This window comes from Pelecanus crispus, chromosome 1 (genome assembly GCF_030463565.1).
Source record: "Pelecanus crispus isolate bPelCri1 chromosome 1, bPelCri1.pri, whole genome shotgun sequence".
Taxonomy (NCBI): domain Eukaryota; kingdom Metazoa; phylum Chordata; class Aves; order Pelecaniformes; family Pelecanidae; genus Pelecanus; species Pelecanus crispus.
Genome location: NC_134643.1, coordinates 162,771,113 through 162,784,296, shown reverse-complemented (window position 1 = coordinate 162,784,296; position 13,184 = coordinate 162,771,113). Strand labels below are relative to the sequence as shown.

Below are 13,184 nucleotides of genomic sequence, written 5' to 3'. Positions count from 1 at the left end.
CTAAAAAAATTTACTTAAACATATGAATTTAAGACTTTCACTTTATTCAGCAAATTGGTTTATTTACACAATGGGGAACGCTGGTTGAATGCTGTCAATGTAATAAAAACAAATCTAACAGAGACAATACTGAACTCTCTCTATGTACTCGAGGCAGTAATGACAAACTATTTCCTTACCTGTATCAGGAACATCAAGCGCAACAATGGGACAGTATCATAGGACACTGATTTAACAATAAACCACAGAGGTCCAGTAATACTATGGCAATTTACTCATGTATTTACTGACTTTAAAAAAAAAAAAAAAAAGTCAGCAATACCCAGTATAAAGTTCTGTCAATTATCAGAGTCAAACTCTGATGAGTAGGTCAGTAAAACCTTATCAGATCATCCACAAGTCATAAAGCGACCTGATCTGCTTCAGACCACTAATACAGAAACAAAATTGGTGAGAAATCCTCTAAAAGGCATCAATGATCTGGTAAGGGTTTAACTTAATGGAAGTTTAAAAAAATTAAGAATTGCAGAGCACAGCCCCTATTAGAACAAGCTAACTTTCCAGACTTTCAAAAAAGACCAAAAAAAAAAAAAAAAAAAAAAAAAATTGAGGGGGGGGGAAAAAAAAAACACTTCAACATGAAGCTACCATACAAAGTTTTTTTTTTCGTTTTGCCTTTTTGTCGTTTTTTTGTTTGTTTGCTTCTTTTTTTCTTTTAAGAGTTCAGAGTTGCAATTTAATCCTGGCTTTTTAGTGAGAAGGACAGTTTTGGCCTAGACTTTCCTTTGCCCAGGATAATTTTTTGCTCTTCCTTTTGCTGACGTTGTCTCTCTTGCTCTAGTTTCATCCTCTCCTCATGAATCTTTCTTTGTTCTTCAACAATTTTCAATTGTTCTTCAGCCTATATATGAAAATGGTAGAATTTAGGCCAGCATATTTTGTAGTCATAAAAGCAATTTACAAGTCCGTATTAATTTCCAAACAGGTCCAATCCTGCATAGTTATGTAAGCAGTTCTACCTGAGCTAGATGCCATAGTTGGTTTCAGCGAAACTATTTATAAAGAGGTTATTTGAACTGAGTTTAGAAGAGTGTTTCTTTCTACAGTGAAAACTTTCTACAGCTAATGCATCGAAGTCTCGAGTGCTTACATGCAATGTTTTTCAGCATTGCTTTGCAAACAACACATTACATTTTAATTAAGGAAGTCAGTGAATATATAGAGAAGTTCTCCTGACACCTGTCATGTGTCGGATGAAGGCACAACATAATGAAGTAACAGACCTTGAAACAGAGGTCTCCCCGCTCCAAAATCCATGTAAAACCCCCTCCTAGTTCAAAACCATCTTTACTTGACTTGTAACAAGTCAATCCTTACACTGAATTACAGTTCTCACAGCTCTTCCAATGGTCTTCTAAAGGTCCTTATTTTGTTCATTACACCAGTTAATACTTTAAATTTTCTGTTTGTCCCATTTTCACCATAAGAGGTGGGGAAAAGGGTGAAACAGGAAAAGATCTAAAGCAGATGTAGCTCAAGCAAAGAGTTTTAAGAAGCATCATCTTTACCTGAAAAAGGTGCAATTTCTTGGGTAATTGAAACCGACAGAGTTCAATCAGGATTTAGAAGCAGCTTAGTTTGGCTTATCATTGATTGATTAAAACCAGCTAAATCGTATTGAATGTTCTCATGAGGCAGGCACCTGCTTAAACAGGCTTGGAGACCAACTTAAGCTAGACTTTCATAACTTAGACATCTTAAGCTTATGCTGAAAGTCCCTTTCAGCACTTGTACCGCAACACTATACGTCAAATCCAGTTTGTACTTGTCCTGCTCAACAAAACAGAATTAGTCACTTCTGTTCTAGAAGCTGAACGTGTTTGCAAACTTACTTCAACCTTCCCTGTGAGATATAGTTACAAATGTACTTTTTAAATTCCGAAGGCCACTATCTTCCTCTAAATCAACTGCCACCGAACTACTTTTTCAGACTAGCATTACTGCTAAGGATCTGGTCTCTTACGCTCAAGGGAAGGAGAGCAATGCTACTGATGTAACCGGCAACAGACAAGTTAAACCCTAGAAAGGGTCAATTTGTTTATTTTAATTGTGTTGCAAATGAGGCAGAGGGACCTGTATTCCCCTACAGAACTGTTAACTATATCTTCACATACCAGTTTAGCTTGTGCTTCTGCAATTTTTCGATTATTCTCTTCTAGTATTCGCTCTAGTTCCTCACGCTTTGCACGCTCTTCTTCCTAAAGGGGAGGACAGGGCAAGATGTTAGTAAAGTAAAATATTCATTTCTGCATGTTCACTAATCTTTCTCAGAATTCTTTTGTGAACTGACTTAAAGTGGCAGCTTTACAGCCACCTATTTTGTCTCACAACGGTAAATTGTGCAGCCACTAAAACTGGTTTCTAGTACTCAATTTAAATCATCCCGCCCAGTCCAAACAGCAACCAACTAAACCCTCCCTAATCACAGAATCCTGACAATTTATTACTAGAATTTTAATATCACACAAATCAACAAGGACAACTACAAAAACTGGATAGTATTTACCAAATTAAAAAGTAATATAGAAAATATAAATAAAGTGAATAGTTTGTCTCACCAATTAAGTATACCTACGTATTCTTTACCTATACTCCTTTAATCAGCATTAAAAGTTGAATATTTACTGTCTTGTCCAGTGTCCTGCAGAGTGTGCTCCTCGGCTGCCATACGCGCCAGCTTCCTCTTTAAAATGATTTGTACTGTTAGCTTGGCAATACCTGCATCAGCAGCTCAACCATTTATAAAGAAACAACATACAAGGAAGGCTGAGCTGAGGAATGCAGATGTTTATGGTAAGAAGGAACAAAAATATGTAAATCATTCCTAAGGCAAACAATTAATAAGAAAAATACATTTACTGTTAGTGAAAAATACAAATGGTAATCCATACTTCATGGAGCTATGGGCTTCTTTCATGGGGAGAATGGACTTAACATTCAATATTTTGACAATTTTAAGACAGCTGAAACTGTCATTTGCAGTCTGAACTTGGAATTCAGGAGTCCAGGGAAGGTAAGATCAGGAAATAAAGCCTTGTAATTGTTGTTTTCTTGGTGAATTTTATGGAACTCTGTTATGCAACTCATAAATAGGAAGACTGCATGAAAGTTTTTGAGGTGTTTCAGTTCACGTAATATATATCCGAATTATTTTAATATTTGGAAGATTTAAAGTTAGCCAGAGGTTTGTGTCTGTGTAAGAAAAAAAAGTTAATACGAACAAAGCAAGCATATGAAGAGAAAACTTCTTACTATGACTAGTAACCAGCTACTAGCTAGCACACTTCACTCCAGGCATGGAAGTTTATTCTGCATTATAAAGAACTGATGGGACTTCTTCATGTCACATTGACAACAGCAAAAATACTTTACAAAAAAAAAAAAAAAAGTCATCCATCTGATCAAATGAAAACCTCTATACATGAAGTGTTTGCTGACTACAGACATCTGACTTCCTTCATAGTTAAGGTTTGAATTTGCAAAACAAGTGTAATTTAATTTTCTTAGTATTTGTTGTAACTCAGTGTTCTGGGGGTTTTTTTTGTTTTAATTTGAACATATGTGACAGACAAGTCACATTCAGTATGTAGGGAAAAGCTTCATTGCTACTGTCTTTCCTTTTGTAAGCCAATCAAAATATTAATTTAAAATAAGCTGTGTAGGAGGTACAGAGTAAAAAAGGCATTTGAGACTTATGACTATTTAGCACAAATTTCCTTTACAGTTTAAAGTTTGTCTTGAAATTTCTGGATCCTGGAATGATTGGTGCAGGCAGGCATCAAAGCCTTTAGTAGCAAATTACTGTCTCACAGAAAGACATTTTCAGCTTCTGCTCCAGCTGCTGATTAAAAAAAAAAAAAACAAAACCAAAAACCCAAGTCACATGTTCAGCTTGACTTCAGACAAGGGCAACCTGCTCTTTTATAACTTCTAGGGAAAAAAAAAGGAGTTGTTAGTAGTTATTAAAATTTGATATAATGATTTGGACATAGATCCTCCGTGAAGACGTGGGTGGGCTTACGCTCGAAGTCCCAGAATTAGTCCAATGTATGCTCAAGGAAATGTTCATTTTAAATGAAGAGTAAGAAACCTATTCGTTAAAGACAGGTACTGCAGCTCACTGCTGGACCCTGCTTATTGCCTGACTGAAGGCAAAAGCCTCTTACAGTCTAGGTAAACAAAATGAAACAAATGAAGGATACATAATTACAGATTTTCAATACCCTTCCCCAAAAATGAAAGGACCGCTGATAAATCCTGCAGCCATGGCAAAAGTTTCAAACAATTCTGAAATATGTGGGTCAGTTCCATTAAAAATCAAGTATCCTTGTTCAGGTTTTAGGAGAATAACTGTTTAAGTATCAGTGAGCTCCTCTGAATAGGCTAGAAATTAAGTTTCGCAGCAATGCAAGTTTATACGAGAAGGGAATTAGATTTGCTGTATTCCATCTCTTTCTGAACCGAACAGGAGGCACAAACCGACACTGAAAGTTTTGCCATGGACTGTCTCTACTTTCCAAACGACCGAGCGTTACCTCTCTGGCTTTTTGTGCTGCAAGTTCAGCTTGTCGCTGTCGCTCGAGTTCTTCGAGCAACTGTTTTTCCATGATGCGCTTAGCCTCCTCCACCCTGCGGAGAACCTCTCGCTCAATCTCATCCTTCCTTTTCTCCAACTCTTCTTCTACACGTTTAGCCACAAGCTCTTCCACTCTTCGAGCAGTTTCTTCCTCTATGAGTTTCTCTTCAATTTCTTGTTGACGACTAGAAAATGCAAACACAAGGATTACCTTTTTAATGAATAAATAATGGTTGCCTTACAACAAACCCTTGCAAATACACAGCATCAGCCACACTACCAAATCGACTCTTTAACAGTCTTATACCTTATACAGACAGATCATATATTTAAAGAATGTTTTGCCCTGTGTTTAAGGAAACTGAATATTCAGGCAATCAGTGTTCCTACCATATGGAACTCATTCAGACCATACCACATTTAGCGTCTCTCCATATCTCAAGACACCAAGCTTAGGAAGACACCTTATCATCCTATTTCTTGATCACTTTTAGGGGAAAAATGAAAAAAAGGGGAAAAAAAAAAAAAAAGACATCCCCCAACTTTGGCCACTTTTCACACTTCAGGAACTTAAACGGTCTGCATTGTAAGCCACATGTAGCAATAATATCTTGTAAAATCTTGTCTTAAAGGCCCAACTTGGAAGCACCAAACTAATCTCTAATAACTAAAGCAGAAGACAGAAACAATAAAATTTGTAATTTGAATATTTAAATAAGAACTCCAGGTGTTGTTTCTGTAATCTAGTTATCCAATAATTTACCTTATCAAATTTCAAATACTTCAGCTCTCCTTAACTTCTTCATTGCAGCACTCTGTTTCTACTGTAATTATTCAAAATAAAATATACCAAGTGCTAAATAAATCCTTGCTACCTTTACAATTTTCCATGTTCTGAATTTTGGAAGTATTTTCCAATGTATTCTTGTCTTTATTTTTGTTTAGCAGCAGCATTATCACTTAGCCTGATCACTGTTTTAAGTTTTCATTAAAAAGGATACAAAAAGATTAGGTCAATTCACAGGTTTATTACCAAATGCAGGGGGGGAAAAAAAAAAAATCTTCAGGCTAGTAATCACTAGTACAATATGGCAATTAGATATCCAAAGATCAACAAAAGTGAATACTGTATAGCTATGTTTCATACAGTACTATTTATTTAGAATTATTACGGGCTTTGGGGAGAAGTCGGTTCTTTTCTAACCTTGAAACTGAACTTTCATTTTAACTATTCCGTGAAGTATGGAATGATCTTATAAACTTATCTTCTGTCCTGTCAGCACCAGAAATCCATGATTTAGAATAACTTCTGCTGTAATTTCCTAACATCCTGTCATTTTCATAATGTTTGCATTTTCCTAGCTTACTTATAGGGAGAGACATAAAAACAACTTTGATTAAAAAAAAAAAAAAAGAAAAAATGTTACAGGATTTACTAACTTTTAGATTTCCCAGCGTACAATTTGCAAACATGCAATAGGAGATAATAAAGTATGGATTACCGATCTAGATAAAACATGAGGTGAAAGGCTCCCAAATTCCCCCTGTTCATGTATATTCTTTTCAAAAGCGTCCTGAACACATTGGATAGTCTATCTCCTTCAGTAAAAGGTTTTGGAATCCCCAACTTAAACATTCAGCCCCAGAAGTCAAATTTTATTCTTCCACTCCTCAAGAGATAGCATACTTATTCAGTGACACATTAGGCCAGCACTCATTTTTCCTAAAGCAACACAAAATATCTTGAGGTGATTTTTTCAGAAAAACAAAAAACCAAGACCACCACCATCCAGAAAAACACATCAACCCCATTCTGTTAGTATGTTGCTGGCAAGCCACTACCACCTAGGATCCTTTTGGGGCAGAAGGTGGGGAAGTGGTCAAAAGTTTACAAGACAAATCTTTAAACACCTTTTATATACAAAGTAGCCTTTTATTTTTAAAGGTTTTTCTTCCCTGTTATGCATATTTATTCAGCAGCGAGTACTCTCACTGTCCTGTACCGATACAGCTTACAGCTACTTAAGAGGCTGTTCTACAGAAATAATTTTTCAGAAAGCTCATATTCATGTGTTTTATTCAACTACTTTAGCTTTATGTTTAACATTAGGGAAATCTATTAGCTAACTGAATAAAGACAGTACAAAGTTATAAAACCTCCCCCGACACTCTTGTCTGAAATAAGTTTTCAAATATACTCAGCAACTGATGAGGTACCCAAGTTAACCACTGTGCCTGCACATATTTCATTCTTCTCACCCCCAAAAATTCCATTCAAAGTTAATTAAATCAAGCAAATATACCTTTTCACATTCATAGGCAATGACAATATTACAAATATATAATAACTGTTCAGTGTAAATAACCACATTTCTTAAAACACTAGAAAGTGAAATAAAGTAAAAATTTATTCTCAAAGTTAATTTATAAGACCATCTTGCGCCTACGGATAGATAATATACTTCCAAGCAATAGCTTTGAGTTTATAAAGAAAAAACAAATTATAAATACAGAAATAAATTTCAATTATTCTGTAGTTTATACCAACCTTTTTTGTTTGTTTGTTTTTAAGATCGCATGAACTTATTTACAGGTGTAAATTTATCATCCTGGCCTACTGAGCCATTACTCCAGAGAAACAAGTCAGTCATTAATGTAAAAATATTTTTAGTATGTTCCATTTACTCCTAATTTTATAAAATCTGCAGAAAAGAATCTGCTTACATTTCAGCAGATTTCTGAGGAAAAAAATGTCACATTTGCAAGGTCTTTATGGAAAACTAGCATAACAGGAAAAAGCATAAGTTTGGCTACGTATTATGAACAGACACAAGAAGAAAGTCACTTTCAACATATGAACTGTCCACTAGTTCTCAGCAAGAAAGTACTTCTTTCCTTCATGAACATGAGTACATACTAACATATATGACACAAGTTGCAGATGACTTATCCAAATACCAGTTTTCTACTATTAAGTTTTATTACTTTTTCTTTTTTAAATGTAAAGTGTATTCTAGAAGTATCAAAATCTACACCAAACCTTTTCCAATATTGCTTCTCCCTCAGAAGTTTACTATTCTGTTGCCAATAGCACTCAAATGTCATATTCTTCCTATACAGACTTCATGAGTATTCCAAAATTTCAAAGCTAACTTACATAAAAAACTTACTGCAGAAAGCAGAGTTGAAATATATGTTGCTACATCTAATATTACTGAACGAACTACAATTAGTTCAGTTTCAATTTGAGGACTCCACAGCAAAAAAAAAAAAAAAAAAAAAAAAAAAAGTGATCAAGTATTTTCCATATATTATTTAAAGATTATAAACACCTCATTTTCCACAGGCACTTGAACAGATCCTCTCTCAACTCTTAAACCCTGGACACAGACTAACCATCAAATTCTCCACTAAGACTGACACCATTTACTATTTTAAGTTAGATAACATTTATTTTGTCATTTGCATAATGTTCTCCCTCTTCAGTCTTTAAATCCATTTACATAATATTTAAAAGAATACACATGAACTAGAATAGCTCCAGAATACTAAGCTACACTACTCACTGTATTCTCAAATCGTTAAGCACATTCCAATCCTTCTTCCCAGATATGGGTGGAATATTTTTATCAGTTTAGGTACTGACTAAAACTATAAACCACAAAATTAGGGTCAATAACTCAAAAAGCTTTTAACAGTTTCATGTGTGTTTGTGTTACTACGCAAGTTTTTGATGACATCGCTGTCAAATTCTAAAGTCACCAAAGATCATCATCAACAAAAAAAAAAAAGTGACAACTCAGGATGATCAAGCCTTCTGAACTGTAACTAATTACTCATTAGAACAATATCGCTGAAATAAAACTCCAAGCTCCATCTGAGAATTAACAGAACTAGTTGGCTTCATATGTACAAACAAGTGCTATTTCTAGATTCAGTGCTCCGATGAACAAGGGTAACACTCGAAGAACACGAATCACTTTATCACGACAGTAAAAAAAATTGTTCTCTCTGATGCATAAAGGTCTCTTTCATAACTTAACAATACTGCTAACCATCTTAACACTCATCCAACGTTCACTAAAATAGAATTTATCGATCCCTGTAGACTGTATAAATAACCACATCCCCCATAATGAAAACTGAAAAAGGTTTCAAATGAAACGAGTCACCGGATCTCACTGGCCCATTCGGCAAGGAAAAAAAACCCAAAACCCCCCCACCAGCGCCAATATAATCGTTGCACAGTGTTTCTTAAAACCCGAAGTCGAGCAACTCCAGATGCCTCCGCTCGACGCAGACCAAGCTCCACGCAAAAAAAGGGGAGGGGCAGGCAGTGTGGCAGCGCAGCACAAAGCCTGCGGGGCGCGGAGGCCGCCGCCGCAGAGAGAAGTTTAAGAGCAGCGCAGGAGAGCAGCGGCAGACCGGCGGCGAGCAGAGGCAGCGGACGGGGAGGCGGCGCGCGGGAGGCTGGCACCCCGAGTGGGCGGCTTCTAGCGCACCTGAGGCAGCGAGGCTTTAGCAAGGGGCAGGATGGCGGGAAAACGGGCGCAAGTTAGGCCTCAGCGAGGGCCTAAACGCCTCTACCCCAGGCGCAGACGGCCCTGGTCTGGAGGAGGAAGGCGCGGAGAGAAAGGCACCGGGGCAGAGCACCTCCTTTCCTCCCCATTCCCCTTCCCGCCCCCCCGCCGCCCCCTGAAGCCCCCAGCCCAGGCCCGGGGCTCACATTTTCCGCTGCCGCTCGAACTCCGCTTTTTTCTCCTCCTCCTCCCGCTTCTGCTTCTCGTCCAGGCTGCTGCGCTTGCTCACCGTGCGCCCGAAGATGTCGATGCGGTCGGGCGGGGAGGAGGCGCGATCGCGCTCCCGCTCCCGGTCGCGGCGGGAGGAGGGGGCCGTGTTGGAGCGGGAGCGGGACCGGGACTCGCGGCGCCGGTTCCGCTTGCTCTCCCGGGACTTGGACCGCTTCCGCGCCCGCTCCTTCTCCCGGGAGCGGGACCGCGATCGGCTCCGGTTCTTCTTGTTGTGCTTGGAGCTCTTGGTGTGCTTGGAGCGGGAGGAGCTCCGGCTGCGGGACCGACCCATCCCGGCAGAGGAGAGGAGAGGCCGCGCCGGCGACTGCCCGACCACCCCCGCCCCCTTCGCTAGCGGCGCCCAAGAGAGGTGCGAGGAGGCTCTGCGCGCATCAGCACCGCCCGGACGGGGCCCCTCGTCCTCTCCCTTTCCACCGCTTTGCGCTGCGAGGAGAAGGAGCAGGCCCCGAAAGCGGGAGCAAGTCCGGACGCAGGCAAGATGGCGGCGCTAGCAGAGCGGTGACTCTCCTCTTCCGCCCCACAATGCACCGCGCCGCGTTCGAGCCGTTTGCTCCCCCTCCCCCCCCAACCCACCCCCGCCTTCGGCGTCGCGCCGGAGGAGCACGAAAGTACTCGGTAATGTTCGGCAGCCAATGGCAAGCGCCGCTCGAGGAGGAAAGCCCGTCAGGCAGCGCTTCCACTCCGCGCATGCGCGCAGCCGGTGTGCGGCGGCAACGGCCGCGGCCGTTTTTGGGGAGGTTGTTGGGAGCCGGGGCGGCTGAGGGGGCTGGGGTTGGTTAGGCTCTCGGGAGAGCTCTTAGGCTCCGCTTGCCCGTGTCCCCAGCAGTGGCGCCGTACGTGCCGCGCCGTAGGCCCATTTGCCGTTAGCGCAGTGGGGCCGGTGGTGCTTCGGGCCTGGCCGCGGTGAGGGCAGCCTGGTAAAGAGCCCCGGTGCGTGTGCATGTCTGTGTGTGTGTGGCGGGGGGAGGCTCAGGAGGGAAGGTAAGGGGGACTTTGGAGGTCCATCCAGCCCGGGAGGCCGCCTCGGGAAGCGGCCAGGAACGGGAAGCGTGTGAGGGCCAGGCCAGGAGGTGCGGTGCCGCCGCGGGGTGTTTCCCCGGTCTCCCGCCTTCCAGCGTGAGGGCTGCCCGCGGGAGCGCTCTGCCCGTGGGGTCCCCCTCGGCCGGTTTCCCTGCGGTGCGCTGTGCTGTCGGGGGAGCTGCAGCCTGCGTGAGCAGCCCCCCGTCCAGTGCCGGGGTGCTCCACAGGGGAGGTGTTACCACTTTTCTTTAATTGAAGGGTTTTTTTCAAGCTTTAATTGTTTGTTTGTTTTGTTTTGACAGAGGGAATCTGTCGCTGCAGATTAAGGAAGTTCTGAAAAACATTTAAACCTACCAATAAATCGTGAAAAGTAGTTTTCTGAGTCCTCTATTGAACCACATAAGTACTGGGATCTGTTTCGTTATAGCTAATCTCTAATGTGGCACAATGAATAGGTGTTTTGACTGTATTTTGGGTGAATTTACCTGTACATGTTACTGTCCTTTGTTAACAACAGGTATGTAGGCAAAGGAAGCAGCTTCAGGTCAGGCAGAGAGCATGAACTAGTGGTTCGGTAGGTATCTCTGTATGAGGTGTTTAGCCCAGTTCTGCCATGTAATCATTAGTCTTTTCTGCCATAAGAAAATTTGCAACTGATGTTATTCTTGATTTCAGGTGAACTGGTGCAAACTATAGATAGTTAAGCCTGCTATTCATTTTCAGGGGAAATTAGCTCCTTGATATCTTTAACAATTTGGGGTCTTTTTTTAAAATAGATCTATATTTTTAGTATGTCTAATAGGTGCATTTTACAGAACATTCCTTTAGTCGCTGGACAAAATCCAAACTCATCTATAGAGGTCTTTGCATGTAATTCTTTTGTCTGACTTGTCTTATTTTTCTTGAAGAAGGACTTTCTTATTTTGAAATTCAGACTTACTCTAATTAGTACCAAAATTAAATAAAACTGAAGCATCTTTCTGACAGACCACTTGGCAAGTAACAGCAGAGTAATGGACATTGTGAAACCTGCATGGCAGGAATTCCAGAGTCACAGACCCTGGGAGTGCTTGTTTGTCTCTAGCCCTGGGGAAGTTCATGCAACAGGTAACTAAGGAAGTTGAGAGTCAGACCTTTTAGCTCCTGACTGGGTAGGTGAGTTTCCAGCTGGCATAATTTCTAGAGCAACTTGGCTACAATTGAGTACTGGAGCTTTTAAATTCTTACGATGGCGACAGGTTCTGGTTAAAATTTCTATCATTAACTTATTAATACTGCATCCCATATTGGATGTATGAAACCTGACCTGTAGTGTAGGGGAAAAAAAAAAAAAAAAGAGATCACTAGTTGGTTTACAGTCAGTTATAGGTATAAATGAGTTTTTAAAATAGTTACTGTAAGCTCAATTTTCTTCTTGGTAAATCACTGTTAACAAACCTATATTTAGCACCTTGGTTGTGTGATAAAATATCAATTTGAACTGCAGAATTCTAATCCTATTTAGTACTATTGATTCATCAGAACTATAAAATATGATAGACAATATTTTGTGAGAACAATTCATGATGATGGATTGTGTGCAATGAAGAAATTATATAATATGGTGTAATGAAATAATTTTCCTCAATCCATTATTGTATTGCTTCATCTCAGGTTTTTTAAAACTCAGTAAGCACAAAATTTTTAATACCTATACTAGGTTATGGTCATTAGTCCATTTACTTTGTTATTTTTGAGGACTAAATTCTGGCACTTCTGGAAAAAGCTCCTTTTCATCTTAAAAAGTACATTCCTGAGAGCTGACAAATTGGTAGAAGCGCATTCCAATCTGTGATTTCTTTTTCACTTTGAAGTTTGGTAGGTTTTTTTTATCCTATCATGTTATTTTTCCCAGCTTAATAGTAATAAAATATTAATATTTAAGGCTTTTTTCCCCCAGGTGTAATTACAATTGATATGGAATTACAGTACCGAAAGGAAGTTTTAATAAATTCTGAATTTAAAAAACTTGTTTCATTAAATAATTTCATTTCTTGTGTTCAGTTAATTGAAAGAGAAGATGGTCATGTCCTGTGTCAGTTCCCTTTCAAAATTTTCAATATTTGATTAAACTCGTGTAATTTTTTCTGGATTAAATAATGTTAGAATTCTTGAGTTTTTAATCACATGTAAATCTGTGTATTATTCATGGTTTGGTAACCATACTTGATTTATATGCACTCTTATGTTTCTGCATTATTTTTCTCCATTTTAATATATCTCAGTTTATTAAAATGTGTAATTGGCTGCTTAGAGTTGGAAAGCACCTTATTTGACAGCCAAATGGTGGTGTAATTAAAGCACCCCACCCTTTTTTACCTGGGCAATTATCATCACATGAAATCTCTCAACCCGTAGGCATTTGGGGGTAGCCCTGTGGAGATACTGTGTTCTGATAATCTCTGGATCATACCTGCTCTCACTTACACCATCACTTTTGTCATTAGCTGGGTCAAGAGGAACCTTGGGAGATTAAAGGTGGATTACTTTGGTTTGTGTTAGTGTGGCACGGCTGGATGTAAGATCTTTGTAATAGGTCTAAAATGGAAGAACTCTGAAGGGTAAGCAGAGAAAGAAGGGAAGAGAGCACAATAGGATAAGGTGTCTGGTATATAATTGACTGTCATCTGGCGTAGTCTGGCTCACAATAGTGAGAGGGCAGGAGTAGCACAGAAGAG

The 13,184-nt window shown here is 39.9% G+C and overlaps 1 protein-coding gene across 1 annotated transcript; it reads right to left on the bottom strand.

The window, feature by feature from the left end:
- Positions 1-625: 625 nt before the first annotated feature.
- Positions 626-9,944, bottom strand: ARGLU1 (arginine and glutamate rich 1). The gene is made up of 4 exons (XM_075722366.1): positions 9,363-9,944; positions 4,596-4,821; positions 2,175-2,258; positions 626-901 (listed from the first exon to the last, which is right to left on the bottom strand). Exons 1-4 carry the CDS (start codon positions 9,716-9,718, stop codon positions 737-739), a joined length of 831 nt encoding a protein of 276 aa, XP_075578481.1. The 5' UTR covers positions 9,719-9,944; the 3' UTR covers positions 626-736.
- Positions 9,945-13,184: the final 3,240 nt, after the last annotated feature.

What these genes read in the sequence shown, in the direction of transcription:
- ARGLU1 (XM_075722366.1), bottom strand. Translation starts at nt 9,718, where the DNA reads ATGGGTCGGTCCCGCAGCCGGAGCTCCTCCCGCTCCAAGCACACCAAG. An exon ending in TTCGAGCGGCAGCGGAAAAT is followed by an intron (nt 4,822 to 9,362) that starts GTGAGCCCCGGG and finishes TGCATTTTCTAG; the next exon opens with TCGTCAACAAGAAATTGAAG. An exon ending in CAGCACAAAAAGCCAGAGAG is followed by an intron (nt 2,259 to 4,595) that starts GTAACGCTCGGT and finishes CCTCCCCTTTAG; the next exon opens with GAAGAAGAGCGTGCAAAGCG.